At 43.3% G+C, this 24,774-nt stretch overlaps 1 protein-coding gene across 15 annotated transcripts in view; it reads right to left on the bottom strand.

Moving 5' to 3' along the window:
- EPHA5 (EPH receptor A5) overlaps positions 1-24,774 on the bottom strand; it is a 386,478-nt gene that overhangs the window by 108,641 nt on the left and 253,063 nt on the right. For 13 of the 15 annotated variants that reach the window (XR_003096319.1, XM_025215915.1, XM_025215906.1 and 10 more), the window contains 2 exons: positions 22,038-22,197; positions 9,887-9,995 (listed from right to left, as the gene is read on the bottom strand). Coding sequence is in view for 14 of the 15 variants with exons in the window: in XM_025215915.1 (XP_025071700.1) it covers positions 9,887-9,995; positions 22,038-22,197 (269 nt within the window). In the remaining variant the exon portion in view is untranslated. The remainder of the gene's footprint in view (positions 1-9,886; positions 9,996-22,037; positions 22,198-24,774) is intronic. The other 2 variants (XM_025215907.1, XM_025215914.1) reach the window with 1 other exon arrangement.

Genomic DNA, 24,774 nt, shown 5'->3' with positions numbered 1-24,774 from the left:
ATTATACATAAACTGGTTTAAGTGATCAGAAACTGGTTTAAACCTGTAACAGAACAGACATTCAGTGCACATAAACCAGTTTGAAAATGGCTGAAACTGGTTTGAGTTAAACTTGGTTGAAAGTAGTATCAGACTTAACTGATTTGGATAAAAATCGCTTTATGCAATGTCTGTCCCAGACCTCTTGCTGGTTTAAGATAAATCAGACACCCCCAGCATCCCGGCGTGCTCTCTGGGCTGGGAGGGGCTCTCTGCTCCAGCCCACCCAGGCTGGCCCCGCCCCTCTACTTCCCAGCCCAAGCAGGGACAAGCAGGCTCGGGAGTCTGGCCAGAGAAGGGTTTAATTCCCCCCTCCCTGTGCCACCGGCAGGGATCTGAGCGAGGTCTGCCGGTTGCTCCCCCTACTCCTACAGCACGCAGCACCATGGCCCCTGAGGCAGAGGTGGGCAGGGAGGAGAGTTAGGTTCCCCACTACCCACACTGGCAGCCAGGTCTGGCCTGCTGTCGGCACAGCACTCTCTCTGTGTCCGTCCCCTTGCCAGAGACCAGCTGGGAGCCCAGGGGCTGCAAGTTAACTCCTCCAGGACTCCAAGTGCTTGGGAGCAGCAGCGGAATAAGCCCCCTCTTGCTGGGAGGGGACTTGCCCCAGCACAGAATGAGCAGCACTGTGGGGCTGACAGAGCAAAGAGGGCATGGCCAGGCAGGGCCCCTGACTGTGGGGAGAAACAGAGACAGAGAAACAGTCCTCCTCCCTCTGGACTCTGACAAGGGGACAGCTGGGAGCCTATTCTGGGCAGGGAGTCAGTGCTGCGGTGACAACAGGCAGACCTGGATGCCAGTGGGGGTACAGGGGAAACTAACTCTACTCCCTGCCCACCTCTGCCTAGGGGCCATTGTGCTGCAGCAGCAAGGGGGGAGCACCAAGCAGACACAGGGAGGGGGAATTAAACTCTTCTCTGGCCAGTTCAGCCTGGGTTGCCCACCCCCCAGCACAGCTTCCGTGAAGCCAAGGGTGTGCTCTGCATTGCCTCAGTCCAGAGTGAATGTTTGTCCTGTTACAAACTGATTCAACCTAGGCAAGTTAGACTAACCTGCATAGGTTGAATCAATTCAGGCTCCGGAGTTCTGAATGTCTGTCCCTAGCCATGGTGACTGGATCAAACTTGATCCTGCTTTCACTGACTTAAATGGAGGCAGGACTGGTCCTTTCCTGTTGCTGGCTGATGTGAATCTTGACTTGGTAAAGATTTTTCCGCAAAATCCTTCGTGTCATCAGGTGTACTTTAAGAATGAAATGTACAATACTGGACCATAAAACTATGTTAAATTACTGGAGATGATGTCCTGGGAAAAGCAAGCAGGAATGTAGAGATAAAGGAGTCCTTTAAATGCCACAAGTAACAAAAATAACGATTCATACCATGAAAATCTTTTTCTTATGAAGAACATTATCTACAAACTGGGCGTGTCCACACATGTATTTGTGTGTGCTTAAACTTAATGCACCTTTGCTTAGAGAGCCCCTCCCAGCCCAATTAAGGCACACATCTACATATCAACGTGCTGATAAGCATTAAGATGCATTAAATTTAGGCATGAATAGCTAAGGTGCATTAGCACATATGAAGATGTACTAATGCGCATTAAGGTGGTGTGTGTCCAATGATGCACAGCATGTTAATGCGCATTAGTGCATCTACACGTGCACTAATGTGACTTAGCTATACGCACCTAAATTTGACACCTGCTTTATTCAGGTATTAAAGTTCACAGAGCCTTAAATTGCCCTTTTTAAGGTGCATTAAGGGCACACACATGTAGACTTGTGCCCTTAATGCACTCTAAAAATGATGATTTTAGGCTTAGCCTACTTAAAAGTGGCACAAGCCGATGCTCCCACAGTCTCCCCTGTTTCCTAGGGAAATGTCAAGAAAACTGGACTATTTTAAGGTTTGGCCCATACTAGAAATCAAATGTTTTAATCCCAAGGTTAGTTCAGGATCTGTGACACACTCCCTATTCATCCAAATCCACTCTGATTTACAAATGTCACTTAAAAAAAAAAAAAAAGATTCACATATTTATGTCCAGAGAGAACCCCACTGCCACTGTAGGACTACTATTCAAAAAGCCTGAATCAGCCAAAGTCACTCTTAGATGACCTAGTATAGCAGCCTCTAATTACCAATATTCAGGTGGCAAAACTCTTTTTTGTTTTGTCTTTTGAAGGGTGATTCCTTGCCAAGACAGAATTTCTATGAACGTATGATTAAAGGAAAGTGGCGCTTTCCGTTGTTTCCAGCAATTTGTTCCCTCTAGGATGCATAAAAAGGCTCCCTTTGGTTCTGTGAAAGGTGACCTCAAATGTCAAGGTCATAAATAATGGGTCATTAGATACAAAAACATAGCTACAGCACACATTTCAGTTATTTAGAATGGCATTTCAAAACATGTTCCATACTGGCCTAACACTGCTCTTTCTGTAGGAAATAATGTCCCATCCCTTTGGAAATCCTATTATGCTATAAAACTATAGGGGACAAAAATCTCTTCAGATCTACTTTAAGGCCTCCTAAAATTGGTAAAGGAGCTTTGGGGTAAATAAAAGTTGAGTCCTGACATAAAATGTGCAATAAATTACTATATATACAGGGACATTGTGCATTTCACTCCCTTCTGCATTGCTGATGGAGTTGTAGTCCACTCATCAGGGCTGTGCTTTCTCCTTCTGGGATAAAGCAAGGGGTCCTGCTGCTGCTGCCTTTGCTCCCCTTTGTGAGTTTAAGGCTAATGAGGAGGAGGTATCAGCAAGGATGGCTAAATAGCCTCTTCCCTAGCAGCAAGGAGGTAAGTGGGCCAGAGTCTGAGACTGGTCAGTGGTATGGCTAGAGGCAGGAAAGGAAAACAGGAAAGGAAAAAAGAAACCAAGAGAGCAAAATAGCAGATTGGCCTATGAATCCTGCTTCTTGCCACCCCTGCTTCCCTCTGCAACATGAGCCCCTCATGGGAAAAAAGAGAGGTGATGAGCCATCCGAGAGCAGATGATCAAGATAACTCTTGGCCTCTTGCCCAGGAGGTAGGGGTGTACCAGAAAGAGCAGGTTTCATGGTAGCATGATGGTATGGGGACAGCGGGAGGCATAGGCCGTGGAATGGGGTGGGCCACCAGGGCCATGGCCCAACCAACTTTTAGCACGTTAATTTATATAACCCACTAATGCACAATTGTCATTCCATTTAAAAATGTATACCTTGTTTTTTAACTGCATAGCTAGCTAAATTAACGTGCTAAAAGTTGGTTGGGCTATGGCCCAGATGGCCCACCCCGTCTCATGGCCTATGGCTGGAGGTATACAGTGCAGCCCCAGGGATGAAGCCAGGTAGTGTATCTAGTATGACCCATCACATGCAAGTGTCCAAAGAACCTTAGCAGTTGAAGTGCCCTCACTGCACACTTCTGCCAGACCGATTATATGGGACTATCTGAAGACAACAATGGCCTCAGAATGTTCATATTCCAGGGCTGGTGCAGCAGTAGCTCTGCTGGCACACCTGCCAGCACAACCGCTTTATTAGAGCCATGGCATATGCTGGCCTCCCCAGACCATCTCTCAAAACAATGAAAGCAAAGCTTGCCACAAGTCCTCTTCTGTTGGCATAGCTACATCCAGACTGGGGGAAGAAGAGGGAGGAAGGGGCAAGAGTTCTGTCTGCTAACGAAGGCGATCTTTTCACACTGCTATGCAATACAGTTATGCCACAAAAAGCCCAAGCCAGCAGCTGGTGCCACAACACAACAGGAATCCAACAGGGGGGCAGACATTTACAGCAATCTGTTCCTACTGGCAAAAAAAGGCTTGCATGGGGCTGCACAGACCTCTGCAATGCTGGTAATGGCATGCACTGATATGGATCTCTGGAGGATTCTGAGAACCTCCAATTTATTTTTCTTGTCTTTTTGTTTTTTTGTGCTGCATACATTTCAGCCGGTAAGTAGGATATAGGCAGCATCCAATTCAAACCTAGCCAGGAAAGCAAAATATACCACCAACAGTGCTGGCAAAATGCTTTTGAGTAGTGTGTATAGCAATAAGAAATGGGAGAATAACAAGTGGGTATGATTGAAGCTACTCCTTGTGCCTAACAATAGATTTTTTCTGAGCTATGTTTCCTTCTAACTGAGATAACAAAGGTTTGATTTAATGGATTCCTCTAACTTTCAGTCCCAATTCATATGCAATTGCTGATATATCATTATTTTGTGCCAAGTTATGCAAATACAAGAGGAAATGATTAAAATAATTAGGCACTATTTTGCTCAGGAGCTTCATGACCTCGTTGGAGGACACTGAATTTACATGGAAAGTCTCCTTGACCATTTGCAAGTAAATCAGGTCTGAAATACAGCTTAATTGTTTAGGGTAAAACACATTTAGTTTCAAATTCCCAAGAACCTCCAGCTTCAGGAACAAACTGTGTTTCCACAGATGGATGCTGGTATGTGGAAATGCCACTGTGACTAACGTTCAGCTGACCTTTGGTTTAGGGCTGCCTGCCAATGGGAAATGCCAAGCTGTTATTTACATTCACTAGAAAGAAGAGAGAAGCTGCAGAGATGCATGAAGGCAAACAGGAAGAGAGGTGGAGACTTCCAACAGAAAAGAGACTCCAGAACACAGCATCTATATAGCTGCAGAATCCAGGATTTTGCAATTTCCTATTCATCATAGGAGGCCACCTCCCCTCCCTAAGCCTGAAATTGCTACCAGGGTATTATTTAAGACCCTTTCTCCAGACTGCTGCAGAGTTACCTTTCCTGTTCTCCCCCACACCCGGTATTCCAAGGTACTCTCTTTACAATCCTGGTTTAGCCTGGCTGACTCGAAAGCCAAATGCAAAGACACTCCATCTGGCAGATGCTTGGGTATCTGTGTATTTTGTATGACCTCTCCAGCTGCAGAAAGGGAGTGTGGACAAGACCATGAACTGGAAGCAGTAGAGAGCCAGAGGAAAGGAGCTCATTTGCATGATCAGTCCTGTGCCCCAGCTGTGTGTGCTCACTCTCTTTTCCTTTCTCTCTCTACCATGGAAAGGGTTTCGTCCCTCCTTGTTTTTTCTGCAGGTTGATCTTTCCCGCTTTGAGTTCTAAAGTAGTGGGAGGGAAATCACAGCCTTATGCAGTTTGTATGGCTTGGAGAGGAGTGGCGCTTCCAGTTGGATGAGATCCTAGAGTTCAAACTGTCTGTTTTGCTAAAAATAATGAAGAGAAGGCATTGGAACAGGAAATTTAAACCCCTCGGTGCCAGGCACTGGAAAGTGTCCACATTCCAGAGATAGAACAGAGAGCCTCACAGATACTTAAACTAACTGGTTCTAAAAGGGATTATAGTAATGTCACAGCATGATAGTCACTCCATGAATCGTCTTGAAATCATATCCAAAGCAAAGCAGCATGAGTGACATATTTTAGTGACATTTATGCCTCTTAAAAACAGCAGTGCTTTTTAAAAATTTTTGTTTTGTTTAATTTCAAAATTGGCTGCCAGCTTCAGGGTTTCTGGGTTTGGCTTTATTTTATGTTCTCAAGAGACACTCAAAACAGCATCCAGGATTTAAAATTCACAAGGAAAAGATGCTGCTGAACATGCCCTGCAGTTCTGAAGTAGTTTTTTCCAATGATGGATCTGAACCTGTGATGGTTACAAAAGCTCACTGCTTCTACAGTATTTACAGCTAAGGGACAGGTCTTCCCTTGATCCAGGGGCTGAACTTGCAACAAAAGTAATACTTAGCAAACCAAGGTTCAGCTCATAGTGTTCTCTATCACACCTGAGCAATAATTTTGTTTAAAACAGAGTCTACCCAGCCTACAGGTTGGAAAAATTGGCCCAGTTCATTATTCTCTTCTGTACTGGAATGTTCAGTGTAGGGACCAGAAAACTCTACAGTAGTCTACCCCCACCTGGCATAAATTGTTATAGCTGCATCAACATTCGTGGAATGGCTTCAGGACTTTATGCCAGTTGAGGTTCTGACCTTTGGGTTTTAACTCTTTGCAGTTCCTGGACCATTTCTAGGAAAGACAGGTAGAAATTGATGGCCTATGGAAAAGGCCAGAGGTTGTCTCCTTCTTAACCACTGAGACTTCCCTTTAGGTGATTATCAAAATGAGTGTCTCTAGTTCTTCTGTTTGGGGATCCCTGGCTTATAGTAACACAGAGACCAATTTTCATCGGTGCTGAGCTCCCACCCTCTGACAACAGGATCCCTTTCAGGTGTCTCAAGTTGGGAGCCAAAAAGCAGTAGCCATCTGAAAATCTGGACCTCTGTGCTTGTTGGCTTCAAGGGGTTCTCCTTTCAATAGCAGGGTAAACGTGAAGAAACCAGAGTACCCTGCCAGATCTTCTGTTTCTTTGAGGCTGATGCCACAAAAGGCCTTTCACAGTGTTACAGCTACCTTCTTTGTCCTTTGAGAAGAGGATAGTAAAGCTAGAGATATGGGTAATGTAAAGGGCTTTTATAAACATATGGAGGGAATATGGCAAAGAGTAAACACATCCTGGAAAGCTCAGTAGGACAAAGGAGAGTGAAATGAAGGATGGCTAAATACTGAAACCACTGGATTTGAGGATCACTCAGGACTTTAAACCTGAATGCAAAGAAGAAAGGCTGCCCAAATGAGAATTTAAGTCACAAAAGGGAGCTCCACAACATGTGCCTGACTCTTGCCAGGACTCCACTACTCTGTTACGGTTGGAAAAGACTCCTGTAGGCACTGAGGAAAAGCTGGCTGAATGGGACAGCTGAGGAACTGGTAGTCTCTGTGCCCTGCTGGAAGTTATAGGGGCCAAACACTACATTGACAAAGGGAACTCAGGCTCATTTCTCCAGCCACTAGCTCTTCGGTGTCCTTCTGCCCAGCTGGATCCACAGTCATGAGTTAAACACATCAGCTCCCTATCAAATGAGACACCTTGGAATATGTTTAACAAAGTGGACAGGGAACCACCTAAGCAGGAGAGGAGAAGCTTAAGCTTCACCCTGTCAGGAGGCTGGTTGCATGGCTCTGAGAAACAAGGAGACATCTCCCTTCACTCAAGTTCACAGTCTTGGACCTTCTCCTCATATCAGACTTCAAGTCAGGTCAGCCTCTTCTTGCACAAGACAGCCAGGAGGAGGGCCCCCATTCACATACTGAACAGCCCAGTGGTTAGATCCCTCACCTACAATGCAAGAGATTCTGCTCCAAATCCTTTTTCTGCCCCACTTGAACCCAAATCTCCTACCTACTAAGAGAAAGTGGGTTCTAGTTTATTGTGAGGTGCCTCTTTCCAATGGAAGCTGTTCCACTTTTTTTTAACACACATTCATTAGAGCCAACACTGGTACTCCACTGTGTCTGGTAAGTCCCTTGGCCACCTTGTTACAGAAGTCATTCTGAACTCTCTCTATGCTCCAATGAATATTTAAGAATTCCATAAACTACTTCATCAGAAAAGTCTGGGAGACACCCACCTGAGAATACCCCATAACCTGTTGTTTAAGGCTGTGTCCTAAGACAAAGGAAATCTGGGTTCAAATCCCTGCTCCGCTATAGAGAGAGGAAGATCTCTTATATCACCAATGAGCTTTCTAAGGACTTGCTGGCCGAATCCAGACATGCAGGGGTGTATGGTTTGTGGCATTACAAATTGCATATGGCAAATGTTAAAACATGCCTCATGATGCAAATTTGCAGTGCAGCACCAACATTTGCTCTTGGAAATTCCTAATAGTACCCCCCCCCAACCCCCCCCTGCCCCAAAACCCAGCACAAAAAGCAGCACAATGCACATGCAAAAAGTATGCGCCAGCATACATGGAGGCCAAGTCATACAGAACAGTTCTCTGGCTGCTGGACAGGCCTCCCTGCTGCCTGACCTGTGCCCCTGATGCTCCAGGCCACCAGGTAAGCTGTTGGGGCCAGCACTGGTGCTGGCCCCAGTCTCCAGCTCTCCCTGGATGAAAAGCCAGAAGAAGCTGGGTAAGGGCAGTTTGCCTGTTGCAGAACAATTTGTCCCACAACAGACCACTTATGTCCAGTGGCAGAAATTCAGGTGCCTACCGGATTTTACTGGTCAACACCTGGGTGCTAAAGCAATTTCAGGATCTCCCAGTTTAAGCAGAAGGAGAGGAAAGCTTTGAGAACCTAGATTTTGGACTTAGGCACCTGAGTTCACTGCAGATCCAGTCCCAAGTGTGTTGTTGAGCAGATATCAGCTTAGGTGGGAAACTTCCTGAGTATGGATGGAAAAAGCAAAGCAGGGAGTCAACTGCAGGAGGCAGAACTCCAGGAGGAGATTAATTCGGTGTACAAAGAGCCAGTCTATGGGTTGGGTCACTGAGTCCATTCAGGACCAATGGACCTGCAGTAGTTTGTTTGCACTGCTTCAGTCAGAGTGAAATCTGAGCTTGGGTCAGTGGTGGCTACCAGAAGTATCTGTCCCAAGCTAATGCAAGCCTCCCTCATGGAGACTGGCATTTAATTCATTATTTCTGTGCTCTGTAGTTTCTCCATACAGAACACTGCAATAACTTAGTCACTTGATATGGAAGAGGACTCAGGAGGGGAACAAACAGCATGATGCTAGAGCTGTCAGACACCTGCTTATATGGACTTGATTCAGCTCATACTGAATTTTGAAAGAGGAACCCATCTCCTCTGTGTAATAGTACTCTGAGCCAATGCACGCAGTATCTTTGCAACTATTCTGTCAATATCTTGCAAGGATTCTTTTTTAAAATCAATGAGGTTTAAACAACTGAACTGAATATACATGGCAGACACAGCATATACAAGATATGTAGATTGCAAGAAAAAACATCCTACTTCCTTTTGAAAATAAGTCCAGTAAAACTATGGACACTTAGGTAACGTTTTGAGTTACTTTGCCAGGAAGACTGAAAAAAAATTGGCAGGTGCTATTAAAATAAATTATACTACACTTTGATAGGTGTTCATTAAAAAGTGTATTTCATTCCCTCTTGGTAGTATCTGAACAAATATCTGTTATTCCTATGTACTGATACATCAGCAAATTTAGTACCAGCTTTTTCCAAGCCTGTTGTCCTTGTACCAAAAACTTCTATGTGGAGCTATCAAGGACCATAGGGCTTATTCAGGCAGGTTCTTAAGCATTCATCAAAGCATGAGAAGTCAATTCAAGACATTAATGTCAATGTGACTTTTTGTCTGCTTTAACTCATGTGTTTACTGAATTTGGACTTGAGAATGTCCTTTTATGAAAAAATAGTTAGCTGCTGAATTTACTCATATTTAACTTTTTATGGGACAAATTCTGACCACATGGACTGATATCAAGACCTTACTGATGTTTTGCCCCTGGGCCAGGATTTCACCCCTTTTACTGAGGTCTCTCTATAAACCCTTTTACAGAGTTTGCCTGAGAAAAGATTATACGTGAAATTTGAGCACAGTCTGAGTAAGAACTTCAGGGTCTGGCCTTTTGTTCTGATAAGAAAACTCTATATAAAGGTGCTGAATGCCCCAATGCATCAAGAGGCCTTTTGTCCATACAAATCAATTCTCTCTATTGTTAAAGGTATGAGAAAACACTCTTGTGCAAATGAAGTCTTAGTAAGGAAAGAGGGTTTGTGTACAGGAAAATGGAAATCATTGCAAAGCAAATGGCATCTATAAGCAACGCATGTTTAGTTGTGATTCCAGCAGATTCACACAGATATTTCAGCAAGCACATCCACATACTATACTAGATGACATGACAGCATTCGCTCACTTTCTGCCTTGTTCTGAATTGTGCCCATCAGTTGGCAACATAAAAATTACTAAAGTTGGAAAACTATAAGCACACAGCTGCTTCTCTTACCTTCCACTGAGAAGGAAACCAATAACAACAACGGCCAGAAGAATAACTCCCACTGTTAGAGACAAAGTAATTATAGGAATCTGGCTCTGATCGCTGGATGCAGCTACTGCTGAGAATGAGAAACAGAAAATGGAAATTAAAGTTAAAATCATAGTCAACACACACAGGAGTCTTTATTTCAAGGCTGCTACTGACATTGTAGCTTTTGCAATTTATTCTTTCATGGGTAGTTTTTCTTCCTCTTTTTTCCCCCTTCTCATTACCTGCTGTCCCTCAAAAAGTAAACACACACACAAAACAAAAAGTTCCCGTTTTGGAAACATATTTATCATCCTAATTGAAACAATCCAGAATTCAACCTTCTAAGCTGCAAGTTGGAATTTATTTTCCTGGGTATGCTGCATCAGAAATAACTCTAATTAAAGATAGATACCATAACTATTAACATATTCTAAAAAGGGATGGACACCAAAGGAAATCCTCTTTGTTGAATTTTTGGTTTAAGACAAATCTTATGAAGTTAATTCCTGTTAACAGAAGATGAGAAATAACCAAGGTCTTGGAAATAACTGAAACTACCTGTGCTTGAGGAGCTTTCTGAGACTTATGTATTAATGTGTTGTGGTATCTATACAGTAAGGCCATATGGTGTCCTTGGGAATAAAGAAATGCAAAAGAATAATATTTTGGTTTGCTGAGACATATTATGAGGGAATCAGAACTGCTTCCAGATTGTCCCCTTTTGAAAGTCCCTCTTGACAAACTGCTTGACAAGAAGAATGATTTTTTGATTAAAACAAAACTCTAAGACTTGGGAAACTTTGGTTCAGCTCCTGGCTCTGTCAGAGGCGTCCTGTAAGAACGTGACTAAACTACCTATTCTGTTGGTAGAAATGAGATGATAAACAGCATCTATTCTGTCTTTTCAGATTACAAGATGTTTGGGTCAGGGACCCCTTCTCACTTAGCAGCTGCACTGCAGCTTGTCCACTTGGTTTCTGAAAGTACTACAGCATTTCTAGAACGATGGAGTAGAAGTAATCTGCAAAATTTGCATGGTGACACAGTTGGGAAATATTGCCTTAGCTTTCTCTTTACAGCAAACACTGTATGGGACATGAAAAACATTAGGAAGTATGCCTGTGAGATGTGATGCAGGGGACATGGCAATGCTGCGCACTTCAGTCAGAAAGAAGCTTATATGATGGCCACCCTTTAGGCTGACATATCCTGGACTGAGCCAGAATCCTTCAGACCTAAATGTGCAAGCCTGAATTAAAACTCTGAAACAGTTGGAGACGATAACCCATCTCTCCCATGCAGAGGCACAGAAATAAATCCATAGGAGACAATATGCTTTCACAGACTTTGTGATGAACAAGTGATCTTTAAATGTTTTCAATATCAGTGAAGTGTGATGTCCCCTGACATCAAATTGTGGAGGCCAGCAGCACAATCACACCCATTTGAATGAATTAGAATATGGTGGTTTCAGAGCTTGCAGCAGTCAGTACTGGGTTATGCCTACTAGAGAACAGAGGCTCATAACACACATGCCGCTAAAGCAGTGGCTCTCAACCTTTTTTGTACCAGGACCCATTTGTAAACATCCACAGCCAATCCCAACCCAGTGCCCATCACTCTGACCCACTGTTCCCCAGGCCCCAGCCCCCAGTGTGTGGGGTAGGGGGTAGGTGTGTGGGGCACAGGCGGTATGTGTAGGGCATGGGGGGGCCTCAAGCAGCCCCCTGCAGCCTGGAATTCTGCCAGCCTGCAAGGGAAAAGACACGAGTTCCCAAGTTTTTCTCCTTTAAAGAAGAATCCATTTTTTTAAATTTGGATGTGACCCTTTCGTATATTCTTGCAACCCACTTTTGGGTCATAGCCCATGGGTTGAGAAACGCTGCTCTAAAGGACTGGGCTGCACCTACCAACATGCCACATAACATAAAATAATAGCACATTCTGGATAGGCAGTTTCAGTCGGATATGTTTGATCATGGAGAGTGTTATAAATCCATTGAAGTCAAACAGTCCTGGATTCATTCACTGGAAAAGAATGAGGTTTAAGTGCTGGCACCAAATTAAGTGGTCTAGGTACTGCTCTTCTCATTTATATATAGAGTGCTCCTTATTTTGAGAGAGTTTAGCATTCCAGCCAAAGGTAAATGAATACATCTTTCCTCTACATTATGTGAATATTACATCATTGAGAGCTGAAAGTATTGTATTACTTTAATCCATTCATTAATTTATGGACTCATAGCATGCCAAAGGAGAATGACAAATACACAGCAGGTTTCTAAGTGAGAGATTTTGAATACAGATCTGTACTATAACCAAGAGACAAGCCAAATGCAATCAGACAACAGAATCCAGTCGTGTCAATATGATCCTATTTCCAACCTTTTATTGCTCTCCTCTCATTCTCACTACTCTGAACCAAAATATAGCCCTTTTCATTCCTCTTATATATAAGGTAGATACATAACACTAGAATTCCACAGGCCAGGTGCATGCCCATCAATTCCTATATGATGTAGAAGGGACAGTATTTTTGAAAAACAAGTCAGTGGGTCCCTCTACATGTTATATGTATGCAGCAATTAACATGTTACTCATGCCATACATGCCAAGGATGCTACATGTGCACCCAATTTAAGACACAATAAAATGGCAAACCAGCCATAAAAAAAAAACACATGTGATGTAGAACACTGTTATGGCTGGTGTGCATGATGCCTTAAATTGAATATGTGGCATGTGCACACACCAGGGTTGTTCGGGCAGATGCCCAACAATCAGCTGATTGTTGGAATCAGTGCTGGACAGCTCCAGGTCTTCAACAGACAGTGCTGACAATCTTGCTGGCACCACCCCAAGGCAGCCCTGATTCTCCAACTGGGCAAAGAGGTGTAAATCCCTGCACCAAAACTCTCATGTGCTGGAAAGTGCTGGGGAGCCAATGGGCTTCCTCTGCTAGAGACTTTAACCTGACTGCATCACAACTCAGGTGGGATTGCCAGACACAAGGGATCAGAGGCTACAGGCAAGGGGAGCCAAAGGGTTTCCCTCACCAGAAATTTTAAACCCTACACCTCCAGTTTAAAGTCCCTGGCAAGGAAAGCTCTTTGTCTCCCCCTGCCTGAAGCATCTAATCCCCTATGTGTGGCAGCCTCACTGGAGCTGCTGGGCATGAGGTTTAAACTTTCCTGGGGGAAGCCCTCAAACAGACCCAGGACTGCCAACCAGCTAATTGTTGGCTGCAGTCCAAGGACAGTCCTGTGTTCCATGGGACTGCTGGCACCGAGCTATTGACTTGCTTGTGCAGGAGAACCCTGAGATTTTGATCCAGGGCTCCCCCGGCACTGGCAAGTACGAACGGCAGGATTGTTGGGATTGGGGATCAGACCCAAGGCATCTTTAAATAAATATGTACCAGGGGCCAGTGGGATCTGCCAAGTGCTCAATAATATGGAAAATCAGATTGCATCTTTGCGTACCAAAGGTATGCTTAGAAAGCTAATTGCAGACCACCTTCATGGTCCTCAGACAGAGATTATTACCAGCCTGCTGCCCAAGTTAAACCATGGTTCAATACTGCAGACCTAACTGTAACATTTACCTAGAGGGAGACACTTTACAGGGTGTTCTTTCTGCCTTCCAGAAGTTTTTCTATGCTAGCAAAGTCCCTCTGACCTCCACCAATCTGCAACTCCAGACATATGCCTATTAAGCAACTTCCAGTGACAACTGATCCCATCCACAAGCAACACCCCTGTCTGCAATGACTCAACACATTCCCTCTAGGTCCTTGAGAGTTTTGGAACATCTTTTTTGTTTACCTAGAAGTCTACAAGGAAGAATAACACCCTTTTCACCTTCTGCCTCCGTTGTTAGAAAATGTGAATAGTTTCCATGGCAATTTTCAAACTGTTTTCATACACAAACTGAAATGAGACGCTAACACTTCTGGGGACAGATTCTATTCCAACTAGTAGGCAGCAAAGTGCACCTCTGGGTGATTCTTTTCCACCCATCTCAAGTCCCTGAAAACCCATTTGTGCATCTCCTTTTGTAAAACAGGGTTCTTTGGGTAAATCCAATATATTTTATTACAACAACCAACTCATTTTGTAACATAGCACCATGTGACCCTTAAGACTGAGTCATAAAAAGCAGAGAGGAAGAAGAGGATGTGCTCATTTTTTAAATTAACAGGTTTTCAGGGACACAAGCAGGGTGGAACAGAATTGCACTTAGGTGCCTAAGTCTACTTACATGCTTAATAGGTGCAACAGAATTTGATGCTTAGGGTGGCATTTTGTTCTTTACTGATCATCTAAGTGGTCATGTTTTAGGTGTCTACATGGCATTTTCAGTACTCACCCATCCAGGGTTATTCTATTGCTGGATGTGTAACCCTTCATACATGGACAATTACCTAGTTATGCTACCTGATCTATACCAGATACAACCCTTACGTGTGCCCGTTGTGGGTACAGAGCAAACCTAGATGCTTGAAAATAGAGCTTTCCAGAACCCAGAACTACTACGTTTAGACTCAAGAACAGAAGAAGATAAGGTTGAGTCCCCTTTTGCCCTATAGGTCAGTGGCTAGGACACTTACCTGCAATGCTGGAGGTCCAGGATCTCTTCACCCAGAGAAGGCTTGAACCAGGGCTGCTTTTGCTTCTCAGCCTAGCACTCTAGCCATAGGTTAGGGGAGAAAACTCACTTTGAATGCTGAAGACACCTAGTGGCACAACACACTAACCACTTCACCACTCGCCAATTTCTGCCCTACTCTCCCCAGTTACAGACCAGGTCCTCTTCCTGTCAAGGCAATTGCCACTTCACTGATCCATATAGCTTCTGCCTTGCTCCTTTCCCCCTGGGCCCACATCTCTCCCAAAAACCTCCTGTTCATGGGCACCAGGGGGCCAGCTTGAAAAGGAGTGCCAAGAAAGAGCCAGGACAATGGCTAATCTGTAGTATGGTGGGTAGAGTGCTGGGCTGACAAAACGGAGCATGGCAAGCTCAAGCTGGGTGAGGGGAACCTAAGCCTTTCTAGGCAAGTGCCCTAGCCATACTTCTATTTTGGGGAAAATATATAGGGAGGGTCTTCCACTTAGTTGTTACACACAGATCTGTATGTCCAGCAGGAGAACATACCTTTATGCCTATGTACCAAAAGTGTCTTGTAGCTACTCAAAAAGGGTCATTTAGATGATCAAAAAACAACAGAATGCCATCATTACTATGTAAAGCCTTTTAGATACACATTGAAGTGACAAAGATATCCAAGACTCACAAAACCCAGAAGAAATAAAAACCACACACATAAATGGAGATAATTAAAGTAAGTGGTCCGAGCTTCTCTGGAAAAGAACCCAATTTTTATCTCAAAATACTGGAGGCAACCCGAATTTCACTTGTCCTAACCCACCCACTCTAACTGCAGCCCATACACTGTCTGACCACTCCCTCCCCATGTAGTAACCTCAGTGTTGCAAACTTTGGTGCAAGCCCCATCTGTGTCGCTACAGCTACTGAATTCATGTGACTTTCTGAGAATAGCAACTTTATTTAAAAAAAATGGTGAAGTTCCTAGTTAAACAGGTTAAATATGAACCCTAAGAATATTGGAAGGCATGGAAAATGAACTCTTAAATTATTTTTAAACAGTTCCCAACATTTACTCTCATCACTTAGGGGAACCAGACTTTTTATTCGTGTCCTGTCTCTAAAAAGTGCTGTCTGCTGGGCCCTGGAAAATGAAAAACTGATGCAACAGAGGTAGTTGAACTCTGCTATTGCTAGGAAGAGGGGCATCAGCTTGTGGTTCGTCTTTTGTTATATGGCTCTGGGAAGGGCATGATAAAGCTCACAGCTATTTGTTGAAGAACTTCATTACACCCATCAGTTGGATATAACTGTTTTCCCTTGTATTAGCCCTTTAGGAAACTGTGACCACTCAAAGGACCAGCAGAAATTGATTGCGCAGTAAAGGAGGCCTTTAACTAAACGACTGAAGCGGAAGGGGATCCTTAACACAGGATTAAGTTTATGGAGGCTATAAAATAACTGAACATGACCCAATATTAAATGTGAAAAAGGTAATGCATTAAACATTGATTTGCAATGGATTTCAAGTACCTCTTCATACAATAATTCTCTGATTGGTACTTCATTATGTACAGTATGGCCCAGCTAAAGTACAGTAAATGATTTCATAATGATTGGGCCAATACATTAAATATTTCATTGTTAACTGTTCAAAATCTGTTCTATCACAGAGAGATTTTATTAGCCTTGCACATTTATAGATGTTGATTTGGCTCTTTTTTTCTTCTTTTCATTTTTATTACTTTCTGGGTAATATACTTTTTTTTAAAAACATTTTTAAGAGAACCTTAATCACTTCACCTTGCATAAAGTTCACGTAGGTGATGGAGATTAAATCTCCATACATCCCAGAAGAGCACAGCATCAGGAGGAAGAGTAGTAGCTGGGACAGGAAGACAATCATGAAGAAGTGGGGCAATGCTAAAAAAGGGATACAAGTAGTTGAGGACTGGAAATCTTGGTGTGTAGGGAGGAGATCAACAGGTGAGTGAGAGGTGAGTTGGAAAGCAGAACTGAAAAATACCTTTATCTAAACTTTTAAGTGAAAAATATTGATAAAACAACATGATTTGTTTGCCTGTGTCTATATCTATGGACCCCCATCCCCCGCCAGCTCTCCCAGACCCATCAATGGCTACCCAGCCCAGCCCCAGTTCCCGGTTCTTTAGAAAAACATTTTTTTTAAAAGCCCCGTACTCAGAGCTCCCCCACGCAGCATAGGGCAGTGCGGTGTAGCAGGGATCACCTCCCTCCTGGCTCCCACCTGGCAGGGGCCCCTGAGTGCAAGGCTTTTTTTCTTTGTTTTTTTAAGAGCCGGGATGCTGGGGCTGGGGCCTGTTTGATTCAGAGATTCGGCCGATTTGGTGGTGGCCAAACCTCTGAATCAGATTCGGTTAAATCGATTCAGAACAGTGATTTGAATCACTGAATTGAATACTGTCCCCCGAATTGGCCGAATCCAAAGCGAATACTAGCCGCTTTGCACAGGCCTACTATCTATCTATCCATCTCTAATATAAGAGTGTGTGTGTGTGTGTGTGTGTACACACACACATACACACACACCTACATGTAATAATGAAAGGTTGGGCTGGGAGGGGAAGCAGAGAAGCTGTCATATGGTCTACATTACAAGGAGCCCTGTTGGTAGAAGGCAGGATTCCAAACAGCTGACTAACATTTTCTGAATAGAAGGATCTCTGCTGTTCAGTTAATCTGGAGCACACTGCAAGTTCCCTATATTGTCTGTTGCTCCAGACACAGCCATTTCTTATGCAAGTCAAGCACCCTTGGCATGTGATGCACACTGCAGGTTGGTAGCTGCTCATTCCTCATGCTGCTTCTAGATGCCATGGATGGAAATTAAATTTGAAAGATAGTAAGACTGTGTGGAACACAGGAATAGCTGGTGCCCTTTTCTCCATGATCATAAGCATGAGCAAGAGCAGGACCTGGCTTTCTACATCCTTGGTACGTGTTTCCAGACAGGGTTTTCTTTCTGTTCTGTAAAACTGTGCTTAAATCAAAGGAGTCATGGATATGAGTTGTATTACTGGCTTGACTTCCCATGTGACCATGGGAAATTCAAGGCTTTTTCCAAAGAGTAGTGAAGCCAGTGAGTCTGTGTTTGAGCAAAACATTTAAAAGCCACTGCCATTCTGCAAAGTATTTAAGCACATGCCTCTGTGTTCTTCCATTGGCTTCAACTGGTTTCATTTTAGGCCTTGAATCTCAATATCCACTTCCCTACCTATAAAATGGAAATAGCACTGTCCCACCAGACCACTCGAAAAGCTGAATTTATTAGTTGTAGCAAAATGCCTTGAGATAGGATAATGTATTCCCCTGTAGAAAATCTAACATTGTTCTGCAGTTTACACTGAGTTTTTCCAAGATTCACATGAGAGGTCTTGGAAAATTATTATTATTACTGGCTCATGATTTTAGGTTAGGGTAGCATTGGACTAAAAGTACATAAATGCTACTATATTACTTATTAATATTCTGAAACACTATTACTGGAATAGTCTAAATTAGAAACTTTTCTACCGTGACCAGACCTTGCCTAATATAATACAGAATTATTTTCAGTATAATCAGGTTTTGTTTCTGCTTATAAGACATGATTAATGGTTAATGCAATAAGAAATACATTAAATACACAATTCTTATTGCATTAATGTTTACATTACTACACTATTTGCACTACATTAGCTCAGCCACTGACTCCACAGCCACATCTGCACATACATAATGATTCCTTTAAAATCTATTACGGTTTAAAATGTACCGCTCATTGAAATGACAACACTGTATTTTTTTTAAAGAACTGATGATAAATTTTAAATGAACCAGGGAAACAGTAATCAAAATGTTGATGAATTTAAATGTATAAGGAAAACATACAGCATGATTTACTATTTACCAAAAAAATGAAGAGAATATTTTCATCATGAACTTTTTCCTGCATACAAATAGTATTAAAGATTAATAAATATGTCAGTAGTACAAATTGAAATAGGTACACAGAGTACATATTTTATGAGAGGGAAAATTATCTATGACACCACTGCAAAAATAGGTAAATAAGGAGTAAAAGGATTTCCTCACCATGGTACCTGAGCACTTCAAAGAGATTAAAACTGAGCCTTTAAATAAAATTGGAACTCCGTGGAATTAACCCTTGTCACAGACTGATGCTCCAGAATTTGAGCTTTCATTAAAAAATATATGTTCAGCACTTGCGGTTGGCTGAAAATGTGAGTTCAGAGGAAACCAATGCTTCAGATAACTTAATACAGCAGCTGTAACAGGTTTGAGCCATCCATGAATCCATGCCCTTGGAATCTATCACATTGAATTTAGCATTTCATCATGGAACATCTGGACTATAGTCGACAGCCTGGCATTTTGGGTTTTCTTATCTTCCTACCCTGTCAAAACATGCCTACATTGGCCTCTTCAGGTACCTGTACACATGCAGGGAGGCTGCTCCAATGCATTGTAATTACAACACATTGGAGCATTGGAGCATGATAATTAGGGTGCTCCAGCCAGTCTCCATGTCTCGTGTCTCAGCATCTCCGTGCTTCAAAATGGTGGTGGGGGTGCTTTAAGTAAAGCTCATTCAACAATCTTTCGTTAAAGTGCCCCCACCACTGTTTTGAAGTGTGGGGACACTGATACATGAGATGCTGTTGGTGCATTACAGCAGCTCTTGGAGCAACTCTAATTAAAGGGCCTACCCCCGGATCATGTGTAAAAATGTCCTTTCTCACCAGCAGTAAGGGAAAGCTAACAGGATTACACTGTATGTTTCTTTACTATTCCATGAAGCTTGGCAGCAAAGGGGATTTCCCTCTAAGAGGCATGGCTCTAGGTCTATGGTTTAGGGGGCATGTGCGAATGAAAGGTTTGTAATGGTGACAGAATAACAGCATTGCAAAGTGTCTTTCTAACTGGCTAGATTCTATGCATTGGACTTGCACCACTGCAAACCACCAATTCTGCAAATATTCACATACTTGCTTAACCTTAAACATATAAGTGGGTGCCCTTGAAATTAAGATTAAAGTGTGTGCATAAAGTGTCTGGAGGACCAGGTCCTTAAAGACATGCCTCTATCACCTCTGTACCAAGCCTGGGACCACCAGAGGCCCCACTCACTCACCCATGCTCTGCACAGATCCAAGCTAGCAATTTAATAGGTTTAGATAGGTCTTAAGCACTCTAAGCATATAGCTTTTTGCATATGATCTGCTGCAACTTTTCCATCCCTCTGCTCAATTCCACTGTATTTGGAAGCTACATCGTTGTAATTATTTTGAATCTTCTTCATTCAAATGCAAAGTTACAGTGGTTTAGGATCGCCATCCCAGTACAGGAGGGGACAGACAAAAGAGCTATGCAGACAGGCAATTTCAAGTAGTAAGTACCTTTCAGTCAGTTCAGCTCCATTTTAACCCGTTTAGTGTTACACCTATCTACAGCCTTGTAGTCATAAATCACACTTTTTATGTGCTCAGTAAACACAAAATCTGTTAAAAGTTATGTTTTCCCTCCAAGTTCTCCTCTCTCAAACAACAAGAAAGTTCATTACATTCCAGGTCAGAAAGTGGCAGGTTTGAAAACATAGGAAAAGTCAGATGATAATGATAACCATTTGGCGACTCTAACTACAGTGTCTTCTACAAAATGATTCTAATGTTCCTGTGATTTCTTGGATGGCAAAGATACTCCTCTTGGAGGAGTTACCACAAATGTTGTTGGGAGGTATTTAATTGGAAACTGTATCCAACTGCAGCAAAAGATATCAAAGACAGACTTGAGAATCCTCCATAGACCAAGTTAAAAGGTACACAACGGTTTAATGACCTACTGAAACACATACTATTTTCTTTCTCCACCTCAGACACAAGCCTTTAAGGCAGGGATGGACAAAATACGGCCCACAGGCCGAATATGGCCCGCAAGGCCATTCTATCCGGCCTGCACGGCCCTAAAAATTTTAGAAAATTAATATTTATCTGTCTTTGTTTCATGTCAAAAAAGACAGTAATCAGTGGCAGTAGGACCCAGGGGAAGCCTGGCAGGCTCCTGCAACAGCAGGGCTAACCTGGCCCCGCCCCCCAGCAGGCCCAGGCAGCCCCATGAGGGCTGTGAGTAGCTGCAATGTGGGGTGCTGGCCATAGGGTGGGAGCGAGGCCACTTTTCCCCGTGCTCAGCACCAGCTTGTAACCCACCCCCGCTGCCAGCCTGGGCCCTGCACCGGCTCTGGGCTCACCCGTTGGGGTAGCGCATGGCGGCAGCAGCTGCGGCCCCCCTGCTTGCTTTGCCGGATAGTATTTGCTGCTGGTGCCAGCCCAGAGCTCATGCACTGGGCAGCCCAGAGGTGGCGGTGGCAAACACTGCCCAGCGTGGCAAGCAGGGACACTGCAGCTGCTGTCACCATGCGCAGCCCTGATGGACAAGCCTGGAGCCAGCGTGAGACCCATGCTGGCAGCGGGGGCGGGTTACAAGCTGGTGCTGAGCACAGGAAAAAGCGGTCCTGCCTCCGCCCTGTGGCTAGTGCCCCATGCTGCAGCTGCTCACAGCTCGCGTGGGGCTGGCTGTGCCTGCTCAGGACAGCTCCACGTGGGTGCAGCAGCGAGCACCAACCACAGGGCAGGGGAGGGGCTGCTTTTCCCCCATGCTCAGCACCAGCTCATTCCCTGCTGGGGAGCATGGGGCCGGGGCTGCACGCTTCCCCCCGCCTGTACCACGGGGCAGGAGGGCATTGGAAGTGAGCAGGTGCACAGGGCCTACACCAGTGGGGCCCAGAGCAGGGCGGCAGGAGTACAGGGTCCTGGCCAGCAGGGGCTCTATGGAGCCAAGCCAGCTCCCCCCTCTCCCTGCTGGTGCAGCCCAGCCCGGCTCCATAGACCCCTGCCAGCCTGCGCCCCTGTCTGGGCCCCACCAGTGCTGGCCCTGAGACATGGTCCCAAGACATTGGGACATTGGTCCCAAGATGGTGACCGGGGGACGGGGCACCTGTCAAGGGGTGGGGCTACCCATGCGGCCCTCAACAGCTTGCCAAAACTAGGTAAGCAGCCCTCTGCCCAAAATAATTGCCTGCCCCTGCTTTAAGAATTGTACAATAGATTCCTGGTTAGAAGTAAAAGTATGTAGTTAAAAAAAGTAAATAACACCTTCATGAGTAAGTGGGAACACTTCAATGGAAGTGAGCAGCAAAAAGCAACTCTAAGCAGCAAGCTTCACAAATTTCTTAAGTTTAAAGATCTCCTGATGGTTCATCTCCCGTTCTGCTAAATGAGATGAGGAAATACGGACAGATGTGTTAACCTGTCCAAGTCAAGGTAATGACATGACTGATGTTTCTTAGCTAAAGGGATCAGGCCTGAGAGAGAGAGAAAGAGAGGATGAGAGCAAGACTGACAGAGTTCTCTGCAAAGGTATTGATCCACTGACTCTTTTCTGGTAACCATTACAGAGACATGAGCTGACAGTAATTAAAATGACTTACACACTGGGATGGTTTCAATCTCAAATCTTCGGCTGAAGCCACCATACCCTGCTGCCGTACGCGCTCGGATTTGGAAGATATATGCTGAACCTGGCTTCAAGCCATCTGCCGTGACTGTTGTCTCTTTTGATTTGATGATGGTGTAGCTGGTCTCTTGGTCCTTTTTCCCCCCAAAAAGTTGAAGTTCAAACATGTAAATGACAAATGTAGTAAAATACAAATTGATTATTAACACAGCAGCCATAGTAATCATAATGAAAATACCAAAATGACTGAATATGCATTAACAATAACCCATTCCTCAAGATGAAGACGCTGTGTGCTACAAAGCCATGGGACCTGATTCTTTGTTGTATTTCACCTTGTGTGGACATTCACTGTAGGATGAAGCAGGTGCAATACAGTATTGGATCAGAAGAATGGCCCTTTCAAACCATTTTGCATTGACTTTAAAGCCACTGGTATAAAAAAAAAACAATACAAAAAGCCCATCTCTCACACTAAAGCTACATTACATAGCTCTGGATTGCACATAACATTAAATAAAGCATTGTTACGCTTCCAGAGGGACAGAAAGACTTTTCCCTATAAATGTGAATCAAGCCAGAGGTATAAGGAGGTAGAAACTTAATTCTTCTTACTGGCTTTGATTCTATTTACACCAAGGCTACTTTTATATTCTTCTGGTAGTGTAAATGGACCTTAAAGTGAGTATACTATATATTATATAGCATGCCATTACACTGGCCTTAGAGGGAATCTGGCTACTGGCTAAATTGTATGCTTGGCTAGGAATACTAACTAGAAAAACTAAAAAATTCTAATTTTGTTACTAAAAATACTAAAAGAGAAAAACTAATTTCATTTCATTCCTTTGTAATAATAACCTTTAAAGAGATTTGGTGGAATAATTCTATAAATAAATCACTTTTTTATATAAATGAACAGTTGATGCTCTGACTTAAATTCTGACTTAAATGTTGGGTAATTGGTGCTAGGAGTATTACTGCACTAAATAATCTAAAATGGAGCACATCAGTTAAGGATACTATTACAAACTAATTATTTTCCTTTGGGGCCTTTAGATAGTATTTATTGTAAAATTATGGCTAAAGGCAGGAATACTATGGAGATTTTTTAGCCAAAGTCTTCTGAAATCAATTACTCTTTCTATTGACTTGAAAATATTTTGGATCAGGCTCTGGAGCAATGACCAGAACACTTTAAATACAAGACAACCCATTTTCTAATTAAAGCATGGAGAATCTGCCTGCATCACTAATAAAGTTGACTTGTAGAAATTTGAAAAAAAAACTGAAACCAAAAAACTGTTCTGTGTAATGATTTCTATTAAAAAATGCAATTCAACAAACCTTGATTTTCCAAACCACTGCATATGGGTTATTTTTATACCATAGTGATGTTTTTCTTTAATCTAAAGGGCTGCATGGCAAGAGAATGCAAATTCAATTAATGACAAACAAGAAGTACAGAGATGATATAAGAATTACAGCTGAATGAAAAGTAAAAAAGAAAAAAAAATATGAATATTAGTTCAAATTCTGACTCCCATTTGAATCCTTATAATGCTCATGACCCATTTATGTTGGCTTTCTGTGAACATGTGGGTGCTTGAGCTTTATTATTACAAATACTAAGCTTCAAAATTTGCCTGAAGCAACTAAACCAAGATCCTGCAAATTGTGAATGGGCGCAATGAGCTGTTCAGGAATGATTTCCAGATGAAGAACTAGTTGCTTAAGACACTTAAGAATAATTTTGAACCACAAATACATTTCAAAATGTGAGCCATTTAAATAATCTGCAAACCAAATAGAAGGAAGAAATAATCAGATGCATTTTCCCATTGTTCATTACTTGCACTTTGTTAATAATAAGGTCTTCAAAGGCTAAAACGTCCAAGATAATCAGCTCCGGTACTCTCAAAGACAAAAGACTTTGGTCCACGTTCTCTTCCACTTATTAGATGTGGAAATACACTTTCATCCTTCAGTGTGATTCTGTTCCACCCTGCTTGAGTCCCTGAAAAATGGTTCATAGAAAGATAGGTGGGGCCTCCTCTTCCTCTCTACTTTCTTATGATGCAGTCTTAAGGATCAGATGACAGCGAGCGCATCTACACAAGACGCTACGTAGCTCATCGCTATGGTAAAATAGTCTCAGTGGGCACATACCACGATACTGCTGCTACATCTGGTGGGCACAAACCATGATACTGCTGCTACACTGTAGTGACAATCTATGTTGCTGTAGCTCATTGCTGTGCCGCCAGGACTGCACAGTACTGGCAGGTACTGCACAGTAATTTACTTGCTAAAGCAAGTACTAAATGACTATAGTACCAAATGTGCAGTCAGGGGCACATGTAGATGTGCCCAGTATGTTACAAAAGTTGATGTTTTAATAAATTTTCAGGACTTGAATATGGTGGAATAAAATCAGATTTAATGCTTAAGTCCAATTAGACATCTAGTAAATAGAATACAATCTGTGCTGAAATTCACAGTGATGTACGCATAAGCAATGTAACAGAAGCATGGCATATTTCAAGCGAAGGCAGATTCTATTGCCTTGCTTCAGGTCTCTGTGCAGGCCGGGAGCGATCCGGGCCCTTTTTGTGCTCTGCGCGGGCTGTGGCCAGCAGCCCGGGCACGTGGGGTCGGAGAGAACGGGCGACACGCTAGAAAGAGGCACGGACGCGTACGGGGAGAGGCTA

The sequence above is a fragment of the Alligator sinensis genome, unplaced genomic scaffold (genome assembly GCF_000455745.1).
Source record: "Alligator sinensis unplaced genomic scaffold, ASM45574v1 scaffold320_2, whole genome shotgun sequence".
Classification (NCBI taxonomy): domain Eukaryota; kingdom Metazoa; phylum Chordata; order Crocodylia; family Alligatoridae; genus Alligator; species Alligator sinensis.
Note: the sequence above shows the minus strand (reverse complement) of the source record. Positions and strands in the feature narration are given on the sequence as shown.